The 14,148-nt window shown below is 33.2% G+C and overlaps 1 protein-coding gene across 1 annotated transcript in view; it reads right to left on the bottom strand.

The window, feature by feature from the left end:
• Nucleotides 1-6,029: 6,029 nt before the first annotated feature.
• The window catches only part of LOC112684112 (laccase-5), a 31,623-nt gene continuing 23,504 nt past the window's right edge, over nt 6,030-14,148 (bottom strand). The window contains exons 3-12 of the mRNA XM_025555436.1: nt 13,455-13,653; nt 12,478-12,604; nt 11,510-11,717; nt 9,238-9,458; nt 8,929-9,133; nt 8,406-8,590; nt 7,715-7,910; nt 7,384-7,599; nt 6,769-6,999; nt 6,030-6,311 (exon numbers count right to left, since the gene is read on the bottom strand). Of these exons, the coding sequence (XP_025411221.1) occupies nt 6,163-6,311; nt 6,769-6,999; nt 7,384-7,599; nt 7,715-7,910; nt 8,406-8,590; nt 8,929-9,133; nt 9,238-9,458; nt 11,510-11,717; nt 12,478-12,604; nt 13,455-13,653 (1,937 nt within the window). The 3' untranslated portion in view covers nt 6,030-6,162. The remainder of the gene's footprint in view (nt 6,312-6,768; nt 7,000-7,383; nt 7,600-7,714; nt 7,911-8,405; nt 8,591-8,928; nt 9,134-9,237; nt 9,459-11,509; nt 11,718-12,477; nt 12,605-13,454; nt 13,654-14,148) is intronic.

Below are 14,148 nucleotides of genomic sequence, written 5' to 3'. Positions count from 1 at the left end.
TAGTTTTCATAACCGGACTTTGAGAATGAGATTAAACAATTTAAAACAATAATGAAGTACTTTTCAGAAGATGAAAAATTATCCATGCACAGTTTTCTTGAAGTATTAACAGTATCAAAGTTAAACGATTCATTTCCTATTGTGCAAATAGCTTTAAAACTTTTTATATTTATACCATGTTCAAATTCTAGCGGAGAGAGATCCTTCTCAGTTTTAAAAAGAGTTAAGAACTACCAGAAAACATAACTATCTAATGAAAATATGTCATAGATGTCTCTAATATCTATTGAAAATATTTTCCTAAAAAGTATAAGTTGGAATGATATAATTAAAGAATTTGTTGCTCAGAAAGCTAAAAAATAGTTGTAAATGTCTTAAATTGAATACATTTGTATTATAATGTTTATATTTAGTACTATAAATTTAAAAACTACCGGTGTTACAATATGTTTATAAATATAAATTAATTAAACAATCTGAACTATGTTGTTACTTGTTATATACATATATATACATGTACTATACATAATATGTATACATTATATATATATATATATTTATTTGGTTTATGGAGGGGGTTGAAGGGCGATATTTCAAAATCTGTCCACACGCAGCAAATTTGTTAATCCAGCACTGCTCATAGGAGATATTTATTTGAATTTTTATTAAATAGATTGGTATATGAAGCTTACAAGATTAAAAGCATTTGATTTGTTATTTTAAAAATTTATTAAAATATACAATTTTATACAATTATGGGTACATTCGAGTTAGTTTCTGATAATAAAATTTCCATACTAATTGGGTCGGGAATTATATTTTCGTTTCTTCGTAACTGTATCAAATACTCATAAAACTATTATAATGGATTTAAAGTTTATTGGAGTTTTTATTTATCATACATAAGTATAGACCATGACGGCAAATGATTTATTTTCATCTGTTTCCATTTAAATCATCAAAGCCAATACAATAATATGCCATCGCGTATTTTTCGAGTATGTAAAATAAAATGGATCTCATCCAAACATGACATTTTATTTTTAACAGCAGTCATCAATGTTATAATATATTTATAAATGCAACATATACATTATAACTCTAGAGTGTAACAAATAGTCCTCCGGATAAATATAAAATATAATTTGTAATGAAAGTAACTCATGCACATAGCATGAGAACTGTGTAGGTGCCACTTTAGAGGTTTTTTTATATTGTTCTAAGATTATACTTACGATTATGTATTTCTTAGGTGATATGCTGTCTTGAATGAACGATTTTTGAGATGATTTTGTCATTAAAAATGATTTAATCGTATCATTTGAAGATAATAAATATATGGTCAAAACCTTATATACTTCAAAGTCAAAACCTTTAACTAAGTCCGAGTGTATTTTGATGCAATCTAATATATAAAAACACAGTATATTGAATTCAAGTGAACATTAAAAAATAAATGTAAAATAGGAAAAAAGTAAAAGTAAAAAAATGTCCAACCTTCGTCAAAGTCGATATAATATTTTTTTTGTTATAAAACTACCACAGTGTTCCATTTTTTTTTACCAAGTATTGTGTATTGTCTTTGTTGTCCTCGTCGTAAAATACGATTATATTATGCACAGTTGTTCCGCTATAAATGTTTTCAATTAAATAATATTATGTAAATAGAAATAAAATATTAATAAAGAAATGATATTTTTTTTTGATTTTTTATCTTAAATAGCGATTGTCATCAAAAATAATCTCACATAATGTATATTTATCATTATCTAATTTTGTCTTCAGCCTCTCAAATGTTAAGCACAATCACCGTCGTTTCCAAATGATCAATATTAACATCAACATGATAAAAATGATAAACTTAAGGTCTCTGTGCACTTTTTTGTCATCCAATTGCTCATTATTAAACACTAGAAAAAAATAACGCCATAATATTATATGATCAACAATCGATATTATTATAATAAAAATGTATGTGTTATATAATGGGTTAAAACGAACAATTTGTTATCATTTGATTGATAGCAGAAGTTTAAAAATAAACATTGATTATTAAGCATATATCAGAGAGACCAAGAGAGGAGACCAAGGGGAAGACCATGAAAAAGATGGATAGACAGTATAAATGAGATATGGAATACGGCAGCTCATGGTGGGGTGGATTGGCGAGTAATAGCGTATGATAGAAAGAAATGGGAGGTGGTAGTTTTGGTGGTAAAGATCCTCGATGGATCGTAAAGCTGGAAAAAAAAATTAAGCATATATCAATTAATTAATTTAACTTTCTTATAAAATAAAGGATAATACCATCATGTATTAAATGACCAATCTCGTATACTATATAAACTTATTTAAATTACTGTAATCCATTCAGAAACTAACATAAAACGAAATTTTTATATCATAGACCCGTTTCCTTCGTACCAATCCGTTTTTTCCTGGAGATGTTATCGACAAGATACTTCAAACATATTTTCAGTATACAAAAAATTGTTTATTCATTCGATATCAGGATCAGTGATTTACTACAACAAATCTATTTTGGATAACAAACTACCACAAACGACACGCAAACAGTTCATGATAATTACATGTTCCGCTAACTGTGTACGACCGCAATGGGCCAACGTAACTAACAGAAAAATATATGCTTAGTTGCTCTTTGGCTTCCCTGACTGCTGTTGTCAAATGTAAATTGTGTCACAGCCATTCTATAAATCCGTGAAGAATTGATCAATAAGTGTACAATTGTATAATAATGTTTTCTGCTGATAATATTTTAAACTAAACTCCATATTGTCTGGTATATCAACGTTGCGCAATATAGTGTTATGACTATTCATCGTTAAAGAGGGTACAATATATATTCGTATAAAAAACGTTATTGGGAATATCATCAAAAAACCTAACAAATAAATTGGCCAGTGAACACATGTTTAAAAATATATAATAATGACGACACAGTCACACAGCGCACTCCGTCTTTTATGATATTGTCATTATTTTACTAGAACTCAATTGTCAGAGCACAGGTATACTGTATTATTAATTGCATCTGATGATGTTCAAATATGAGCTAGTCAATTATTGAGAAATGTAGTGTATCTTAATTCATTACTACATTTATTTCACGGTGGATTTACTTTTACTTTATTTTTGTTTCTAATAATTAATAATAAACTTAAATAAATCGAACTCCAATACAAAAAAAAAAAATCAGCCGTAGATGGACAAATTGAATTCAGCTCATATAATACGGTAATTTGACCATATAAATGTAATAATTAATTATTAAACCATTGCAGTACTTGGTAAAGGTTAAAAAGGAAAAAAATAATAAACATTTAAAAATGTCCAATGAATTTTAAAATGTGTCGAGTGTAAATATGTACAACATTAAATATAATATACACATTATGCACTATATAATACTCGTATACTACATATTATTGTTATTACTGTTTATCGAAGATAACAAATTTCGTATTTTGTTTTCAGAATTTTACTAACGAAATTAACCGGCACACAGGCCTTTGATTTCATTTAATTAAAATAATCTGAACAATGATTTAATGGAAATATCATGTACTTAGTTCAAATAAATTGATTTATTTTACATTTCCCCTTTTAGCAAAACCATTAAATAGTTTATTCGATTATCAAAGATGAATTTCACAATGAAAAAAAGAGTTAAAATAATTATTCAACGCTATATTATATTCGTATATATTTATATTTTATGATAAAATATATTAATATATTTTATGATGATTTTATTATTTAATAAATTATAATTATATATATATATATATATATAATAATAATTATTTAATGGAAATAGTTTTTTAAGAATAGATTCTATATTTCCTAGTATATTATTTTTAATTTAAAAAATGAATATACAAAATTAAAGAGGTATTTTGAACACGGGTAAATTACCAATAGTTAAACTAATTTTATGTTGAAATATCATGATTTATAGAACAAAATTTAATCAAAAAGTATTAAAACATTTTCATGAAATTAACATGTAGTAAAATTAAATTATATATCTGTACCTACTCGTAATTTTTTGAATTTCATAGAATCATTCTAAGAAAAATAATTTTTTCTTACTTAACTAAGAAACAATTTTTATTTGTAAGATAAATGTACACGTTATATTAAGTTTATGCCACTTTTGACTGTTGAACTATAGTTAAATTTTTATCACCAAAACTGAGAGGAATAGAAACATAAGAAATGAATACATTTTAAAAGTAATAACAATTTCATATTAAGCTCAGACACTGATTTCTTGTGTGATGTTATTTTGTTTTATGTTATGTTTTGTTTACACCACTTTTAATTATTAAACAATAATCAATTTTTTACCACGAGATTACACTGTACAAAAAATAAACATGAATCATTTTAAATTAAACGTTCAAACGAGATAGATCAAAATTTTTATATATAAAATTCAACAGCGACTTTTCTTATTTGCCAACATATATACATCAAACTAACACCTTAAATAGGGTAGTTTTAAGAGGGGGGGGGTTAATGGAGACAATTTCCACCGTAGCTTTGTAAAAGTAAGGAGACGCCCTTATCTGTACTTAATATGCTATCTATGCCCAGTGGCCCAGAAGAAAAAAATTTGCCCCGGGGCGCTGAAATGTTTGACACGGCTCTGGTGTACAATCAAAACTACTAAACCGATTCATTTGAAATTTCGTTATATTCGTTATACATTCAACAGTTACATTAAACCAGGATTTAAATAGTGTAAGGTAATAATCCATTAAAAACTAAGTCCCTACCAAGAGTGTGCAGGATGAAGTCGGGTAATTCAGCTAGTATAAAATATATATGATATAAGTTTGGATGAAATTAATTTTGTAGGACCCATATAGGTACTTACATCTATTTTAGTGCATATATTTTATTATCAACCATTGATTATGCGAGTCTTTTTCTTCGAATTATTTCGAATCAAATAATCAACCATTGCGAATACTAACATCAGTAAATTGCTGATATTTTATGTGTCAATGTTAAATGTTAGATTCTAAACTGTTATAAAAATTGTAAGTTTCACTTCATTTATTTTAAAGTCAAATTGTTGTTATGAAATCTTATATATAATGAATACCATACTAATGGTTTATGTTTTTTACTTCTATCAAAATGTTGAAATAATATAAATAATATTTTTTTTAACTATATTCAATATTTTTGATTTTATTAAACGAATATTTAGCAAAACTATTGTGTAATATTTATTTTTCTAAAAAGAAATATTAATAAATAGTTATTTTATGATATATATAAAAAAAAAAAAAAAACAAAAAAAAACAAATAATTAATAACAAATAAAAATTCAATTTTACTGACATTATTTTAATCAAAAAAATTAGCAAGAGAAAATAATTGTTTTGTTAGTCTATAGCACAAAAATAATATAGTACAGGTATTCTTACAATGAAACAAAACGTTTATTCTAATTTATACATTGATAATATTCATAATACAAATTAATCAATTAGAATCTACTAATATTATTTAAAACATTATTTACAAGATGAGTAATAATATAAGACGTAGTATTAAGTGGTATTAAGCATTCGTATGTTTTATGATAATAATGATAAAATACAAAATAATATGTCTACGTATAGTAGGTATATATTGGCAAGCTTTGATGAGTTTTTTTTTTAATTTACTGCGGCAAGAGGAAAATGAACGATGAAACAAAAAAAAAAAAAAACGTGTGCGCTAGATAAACGATATTATATGTATGTATAATAATAATAATAATAATAAAAATATGATAAAAATAATTGTGAAATGACTTACGCTATTTAGGTAATGAAAGAAAAGAAAGAAAAAAACAATTGAACAAGTGACTAATATTAACACATTTAAATAACATATTTTCGTTATGGCATAACACATTATTTTCTAAGGTACAAAATTTCAATGTTTTTATATCAATATATGTACACATGAATACGTTATATTATATATCTTTTATAATAAAATAAATAAAAAAAAACACATGCACACGCTGTGGGTGCATATCTTTTCTTTTGTCGTTTCTCTGACCGTGGTTACCGCGTTGCGTATATTTACTTATATATGAGCACTTGATTTTGAACTGACGTATGATGAACGCGATCAGTGAAAACTGACCGGAGGTAAAAAGTCGCCGCAGCGTGGGAAATTCTCGGGGACCGGTGGTAAGTCGGCGTGCGTGCCGACGTGCAGCACCAAGTTCATACCGATTACGATGTGGAACAAGAAATGACAATGGAACAGCCAGTAGCCTGCGAACAAGTTAACGTGATTCTCAGTTAATAAAAAATGTTGTTTTTGATACATATTTTTTTTATTCTTCGAGAAGACAATGGTCCTCACTGAACATGCGTTCGTACAACTTAATCGTATTGTCGTTAGTTTACCCTAATTTTGTTGCCCAATAGTTCGTGTACCCCTACGAGAGCGTTTAAAATATTCACGTTAAATTGTAACATTTAAAACGATTTAATTGTAATGTAGGATTTTCAAGACAAATACCGAAATTTGTTAAACGTTATTTATAACGAACATATTTTAAATAATATATATAAAGAATGCAACATCATTAAAAAAAAATAAAAAAAAAAAAAAAAAAATAATGGTTGGGAACTCATTGCTGTACACAGAGAATTATCAAACTCTAACCGACCCATTACGCATATTTTCTGATATTTATAGGTAAATCAATTCAAATTTCATATTTACCCGGGTTATCGGCTCTGAATCGGAATACAACGTATCCATTGTTAGGCACAGCTATCGTGTCCTTAGCTGGTGGTAAATTGAAATGTCTGTCTAGTAGACCTCTTCGGTCCAGATCAAGGGCGTGTTTCAAGTTGATCTTTTTCACATTCTTGTCAGGTGATCTTCCCATACCGATGACATTAAATGCGTAACCGTGTAAATGGAACGGATGACTCAAGTTAGGCTGTTGAACTATAAAAGGAAGAAAAAACGACGACGTGAGTAACATAAAAAGAAAAAAAAGATGAAAACCATTATTTCTGAATGATTTGTATTGCCATTGGCGTATATATAATTATAAATAAAATTTAATTTTTCTTAGATTATTATGATCAAAACGTTGTTTTCATTAGTTAGAAACCAATATCAAGTGATTGAATAGTTATAGATTATCGCATTATCCGATAATCGTTATTATATTCAGTGTAATAATTATCGATTTTTTTTATCCTTTTTATAGATTTTTCTTACAAAAGGATATTTTATATAAAACTATAATTGAATAGCTGTATAAACATATTTATATGTATATACTTAATTTAAGATGAAATATCATTGCAATATTCACGTATTTACCTTCGTCGACTAACACAACTTCAACAACAGCGTGCATGGGAATATCGACTTTGTGTGAACACATACAATTCCTGCCACAGTTGGCTGGTTTGTTGTCTCCGTTACAGAATGATTCTGGAGGTATATCGTCAATTTGGGAAAGCATAGGTGATCCCGGTGATGTGTAAGAGATTTCATCGACTAAACTGATAACGTGGTCTCCACCGCCGGGAGCGACTGAAAATGTTAAAAAAAAAAAACACTCACATTATAAATGTTTCATAATTATAATATATTGCACCGTGATGGCGTTTCGCCGAAATCAAATTATTTTGTGAATATTTATGTTTACCCAAGTATTTGTTGTACTGATGAGGCTGGAAGAGTTCGTCGGGTCTGTAGAACAAGAATTTGAATGGCAAAAATATTTTCACGTCGGGTCTTTCCTGCAAAAGTCCTTTGTCCACAACTTTGGCGTTTTTCAATTGGTTCACGCAGATAGCATCGGTTCTGGGACGATCACAGACAGCATCCAATGGATTCATTACCTATATCGAATCGAACATATTATACTATACAAACGTTGAACAATGTAATCTTTAGCGGTGACAACGGGGTAGTCATTATGTGCACTACCAGAGTCAGATCAGGGAGGGTAGTTTTTGTATACCATTTTGAATACATAATAAGTGAAATGGTTGGAAGTTTATCCCGAACAAACAATTGATTTTGAACAATTTCGATGCGAACGAATTGAAGTATTCTGAATTAAACGATTTAACTTATTAAACGAATAAAACAACTTAGACTCGATACTTACTACGTCTAAGATAAAACGCGATTTCTCGAATCAGATCTTCGCTAGGTCTTCGATCGTTAATACTTCCGAAATATTCTACTGAACGGTTCAACATGAATAATTCATGTTGAACAATTATTTTAGAGGTACGGGTTGAACGTTATGTCCTATCATTCGAAGTGCATATCGTGCTATTAAATGGGCAGAGGGAAATACCGCGATCCGAAATAATTGATATACTCACAACTCCTTGCGGCAGACCGATGTCGTAAGTGGGTGCCTTGGATTTCGGTTGGTACGGTCCTCTCGCATACCTGAGTATGCCCAACTGTTGTACGCGCTTGTTTCCGCACTCGCCAAGACCTCTGGCCTGGATCCAGTACGCGCCGACCGGTTGGTCTGCGTTGATGACAAAGTCGTATCTCTCACCTGTAACCATAGAGACATGAAAACCGAAACCAGGAAGGGTTAAAAGGTCTGCATTAACGTATCTATAGGGACCCGTGGGGCGCAGTAGATTTCCCCGGATGCCCAAGTCTATGTTAAATATACCAAAGGAAAATTAGAATATCATTGTAAAAATAGAATTTCAACATAATACTGGCCCATTCAATAATGGTCAACACACACTTGAGTACAACATGTATGTCAATGAGAGTGAAATGGTATAAATTTCGCTAGTTGATTTTTTTTTTGGGGGGGGGGGGGAAACGCGCCCCTTACACTCCATCCCTAAAATCCCTAAGTACGTTTTCGGTTGTTCTTACCGGAGAACGAGATGATCGTGTTGACGACGACAGGCTGCACAGGCTCGCCGTCCGTGGCGATCAGTACTAGAGGATGTCCTTGGATGGTTAGCTGAGCGGGGCACACGGATGCCAACGCGTTGATCATTCTGAATCGATATCTTCTACCCGGCGTGATTGTGAAAGTCTCCCGTGGTGTGTTCGTGCTGAACCCGGTGTTGGGATCCTGTGCGGAATAAGGGTAGTTGTCATTATTAATATATATTATATGAATGTTACCGTGATAACGGGGGTGGGCAATAGGATTGTAATTTCTTAAACGTAGCTTACCGTGAATTGTCCTTTGCCGTTGATCAATATCGACTCAGGGTCCTGTCCGGTGTTCGCGGCCAATCTTCCGGGGAATCGTTCCATCGCGTCCTCGTGAAGCCAGTCAGACAACAGTACCACGTGCGTGGTCAAATCGTAATCATACAGGTGACTGTTGGGGTCTTGGGAGGGCGGCTGTCGCACTATGATGCTACCGTAGATCCCGTCGATTTTCTGTAGTCCTAAATAACGATACGGCAACACGATGTTAATGACGTTTTATTTTGTAATAACGTTATGTTTGCACGCGTAAATCTCGACGGCGAAATAGAAATTCGCTGACGGGTTACCGTCACCGCGACGTGTTTGCAGATGATATCGATTCAGTTCACTGGAGGGTGAAATTAATATTATAGGCCATTGATAACCCCGGAACAATAAAATTGAGATGTGTGCCAGTCGTTAAGTGAGTTTCACACATCCAAGCGTGCGTGTAAAAGTTGGATTATTATTAAGCAAACGAATACAAAAAAAAAAAAAACGCGTCGCTGAATAGATAATATTTTTAATATTGCACCTAATTCTGGTTGTGAAAATGCTTATAATCTTTAACTTGATCTTAGAGGCTTTAAAATAATGACGCTAACTAATGCAGGAAACGTTTTTCACGTTTAACAAATACTGCTGACCGCTGTATTGAAGCTCGAACTACTGAGCTTAACGAACGATTAATTTTCATTGTAGATCTATTATATAACACGGTCCATGACGATCTTATAACAATTGCGTTAATTATCTAGTGCAAAAGAGTGAAATGAATTAAACGAATTTATGTTTTATTTGTCAATTATATAATTATAATTTTATGATTTGAAATATTGAATTTATTATTTGTAAAAGTTTTCTCAGGTTAACATGTCAAGTGGTAGAATTTCGAAAAATGTTTAATCTACTCAAGATCAAATACGGACGAACGTACCAAGCATATTATTATTAAATCATGAGAAATCGTTCCTTGGCAGAGCGCACCGATTGAAACGTACCGAAGTGTTGCTTGACGAATTAATAACTATCGATCATACGTCTACGAAAAAGTGTGACGTCTGTATCACGGGTACTCCATATGCATCCTGAGTTTATTTTTTTATTTTTATTTTTATTGAAATTTTCGAATTTAACGTCATCCAGTCCCGAGTTAATGCATCGACTTTCACCAGATTGCATTTTACATTACATAAGGCCATGTGACACTGACTGCCATTATCGTGGAAATAGAACTGGGTTAATGCGTGTGAATCACGGCCGCCAGCCGGATAGGAGCAAACATACACTGTCACATTATTTTTAAGAAAATTTATCGGCCACGCAGGTACGCGCATTTAATAGCGATACATGTTTATTGTCTAGTCGAACAAAACCGAATAATCTCACACGAACGATCGATCGATACCACACGGACATTACCTATAACGGAGTTGTGCGCGCGTAGGACCAGTGACCACCAACAATAGTGATAACTACCGAAACACTATTGCTATTATTACTAATCATTACTATGACTATTTTATAGAATAAAACGTTCGATTAAGCAATTCCCGTATAAATTATTTATAGTGCACGGTGTATCATATGTCGAAAAAAAAAACTGTACAAGGTAGTGTTGAACGGGTAAAACGATAATAGTGCCTTGAGACTAGATTAAGCTGTACTTCTGTAACGACATCTGCGTTCTATGCACATAAAGAATAATAATTCTTATGTCCGTATACGGTGGTAGGGGGAAAAGAGGGGAAACGTGGTACGGCCGAGGGTTGTCGAGACGATCGAGATGCGGTAGATCTGAGCAGTACGATTCGTACGGGACAGAGTTAGGATTGCTGACGGACATCGCCGGGTGTGGGTGGACACGTGTAGGGCGTTTCAGAGGGCGAATGTAAGTTTCTACACGAGAGTAGTAGGTACAAAAAATACATACATTAGTTCCTACGCGGCGGAAAAGGGTAAAAATGGATATATACACAGTTAAAAAAGTACATACGAATCTTCAAAAATGAATATATGATGATTAAAAAATATAATAAAAATCGCATAGCTCATCGTCACGAATAAAAAGTATAATGAAAATCACTTGAGTATATAATTGTTTACCTGCTACTCTCGTGTAGGAACCTACGATGATGGTAGACCCGATAACGGTCGATCGACCGGTCAAGTTCGTCGAGAAACGCGTATAATGTTTCGGGAAGCGCTGGCGAAGTATGCACTTCCTTCCCACCCCCGACCCTTCGCTTACCGGAATGCGCGTGCCAGAAATGAGTACCACTGTTGGAGTCAAATTGGTATCTGAACGTGTTTCCCTCGTGTATGGGACACTGGGTGACGTATGGCACGCCATCGCTGTACTGCGTGTTCCGTTGGTGAAGTCCGTGCCAATGGATGACCAGCTCCAGACCTTGCATGTGGTTCAGCACATCAACGACTACCTTGTCTCCTTCGCAGACCTACGGACGACGCACAGTCACAGTAAGAACAAAACCGACCGAAACGATCGGACCGGTGGACGTGACGGTAACGGCTGTCCGCTCGACGTCGGAGCCGTCCACCCACCGGTATCATTCGTTTGGGGAAAATAAATACCGGTCGATCACGTTTCGCCACGTGATGATCTAAGATTTCCGAATCGTCAGTCGACATCCGCGGTCGGGATCGCGCTCGTCACAGATGTCCTAAGGGCGATCGTTCCCCCCTTTATTATTTAACGACTTAGATCAGTACTTTGAATTTCGAGTTTTCGACGTTGCCGTCCGATTGCGTTTTACGTGTTAATAATCGTGTACGTCACATAAATGTGTAATTTCAAAATTATGAACTGGTTCGCAGTACGTAAACGGAATACGGTCTTTGTGTCGCAAACTATAATTTATTATGGTGCAATGTAACGGCGGAAGGAAAATTCGTTGTTTACCGGCGAAATTTCGACGACAAACCGACTGCCGAATTGACCGCGACCTTTTATTTTTTTATTTTATAAAATCGCTTTTTCCACGATTTTCCACGTTTAGCTGACGAACAAAATAAAAGAAGTTTATCGTTTCCATCGTCGGGATCCGATTCGGAAGTTAAATCCGTTAAACGTTTTGCTATCGTGTTGTCGCTCGACGACCGACGATGACGCGATAACAAGCTCAGGTAACGCAGTTTTTCCCTGCGCCTAACGTCCGTGGCATTGTTGTCTGCCGGACGTACACGACCGATATTTACCTGTATAGTTGGACCGGGTAGCATACGGTTTATGGCCAGCATTCCTCTTTCGACACCGTCGGCCAACACGCACTGACAGTGGCTCCACAAAGTGTTGGTCGCGTTCGGCGTGCACACTTGACAAGCCCTGTGTATACAGATACAAAAGGCGTTGGTTTTTATCGGTTTTTATCGGTTTTTTCATTTTTTTTTTTCTCTTTCAGTAATACGTATACAGAGACTTAAGTTATATGTATAATATAATACACGTAAACGCCACACAATGTTAATGATATGTAACGCGAACAAATGGTTCGCTTACAAATTATACACCGCGTGTCCATACGCGTGTCGTAACGTGTAGATTTATCGCAGCGCGAAGGCGTCCATTGCTGCGGTGCCTACGCGCTTTTAATACACATCGACAACATCAAACGCGACACTGCAATGAACGTTGATAAATTCACAGTCGAACCTCTGTTTAACGGACAAGGTTTTTTGAAATTTTTTTTTTTTAAAAATACGTTGAAAACAAAAACAATATTTTCCACATGGGAACTCGTTTTTTCCACACGAAATGTATACAATCATAACGTGCAATATGACGTCCAACAATGATGTGAAAAATAACAATAATAATATTGCATAGGTAAATAATAAAAAATAATACTAATAAAACGGTACGTTCGTAGATACGGTTGTGTAAACTTATCACACGTACCTTATTAATCATTTTTCATTTTTTTGTTTTGTCAACGGACTTTTCGAAATATATATTTATAGGTTAAAAGCTCCGGGATGTGAATATTATTATTTAACTATAAGATAGTAGTGTAAACATTTAATGAAAGGATTTTTTTTTTTTTTAACGAAAACGTCATGATTCCGTGAATCGTGATGCAGACCTTCGTTAGATAAAAGTTCGTTAGAGGATCGACTATAACAATAACAATAATAATAATAATAATAATAATAGTATAATGCGTTTATATGCTTACGCTCCCAGCACGTTGTATAACTCCGCGGTGAAATGGTAATAACATATCCTGGGTGGCTCTCCGTCGCGACAAGCCCTCGCGCATTCTTCCGGCGACGAGAACTCGGCGTTCTTGCGTAACTCTTCGAGACCTCTTCTGTCGAAGTCTAGTGATGAGTACCCCAGTGGTGGCAAATTATTGTGCGACACTTCGGAAATGCCTGTTGGAAACAAAAACGCACGTTTATCCAATTGTATTTGTGCTATTACGTCCACCTGTTTGACAATCAATACTCGCGCCGGACGGAGCGGCAAATACGTTTATTAAAAACGTGGGATTACCCATTAGGCGGAGTAGGCGCCCGCCTCAAGGCCTCATTCATTTAAGAGGCCCTGTGAAAACGGATGACTATATTTTTTTTTATTTAATGATACCTGTAATTTACAGTAATTTACGGGACAAAAGTCATTACGAAATATAATATACATATTAAGTTGTAAGTGTTATATGGCAGTAATAATAGTAAAATTGTTTTGAAAAAAATAGAAACAATATAATAATTAATTCATTTTTCTTGCAAATAAAAAAATTGATAAACATGATCTGATTCATTAATAATAGTTGGTTATTATTAAAGCTGTTTATTTTAATTTTTGGATAGCAATGTTAAAGATGTATGTAAGAAATAATTTTTTAGGGTCCAAAATTTGAATTG

Source organism: Sipha flava, unplaced genomic scaffold (genome assembly GCF_003268045.1).
Source record: "Sipha flava isolate LNK unplaced genomic scaffold, YSA_version1 241_pilon_pilon, whole genome shotgun sequence".
Lineage (NCBI taxonomy): Eukaryota > Metazoa > Arthropoda > Insecta > Hemiptera > Aphididae > Sipha > Sipha flava.
Note: the sequence above shows the minus strand (reverse complement) of the source record. Positions and strands in the feature narration are given on the sequence as shown.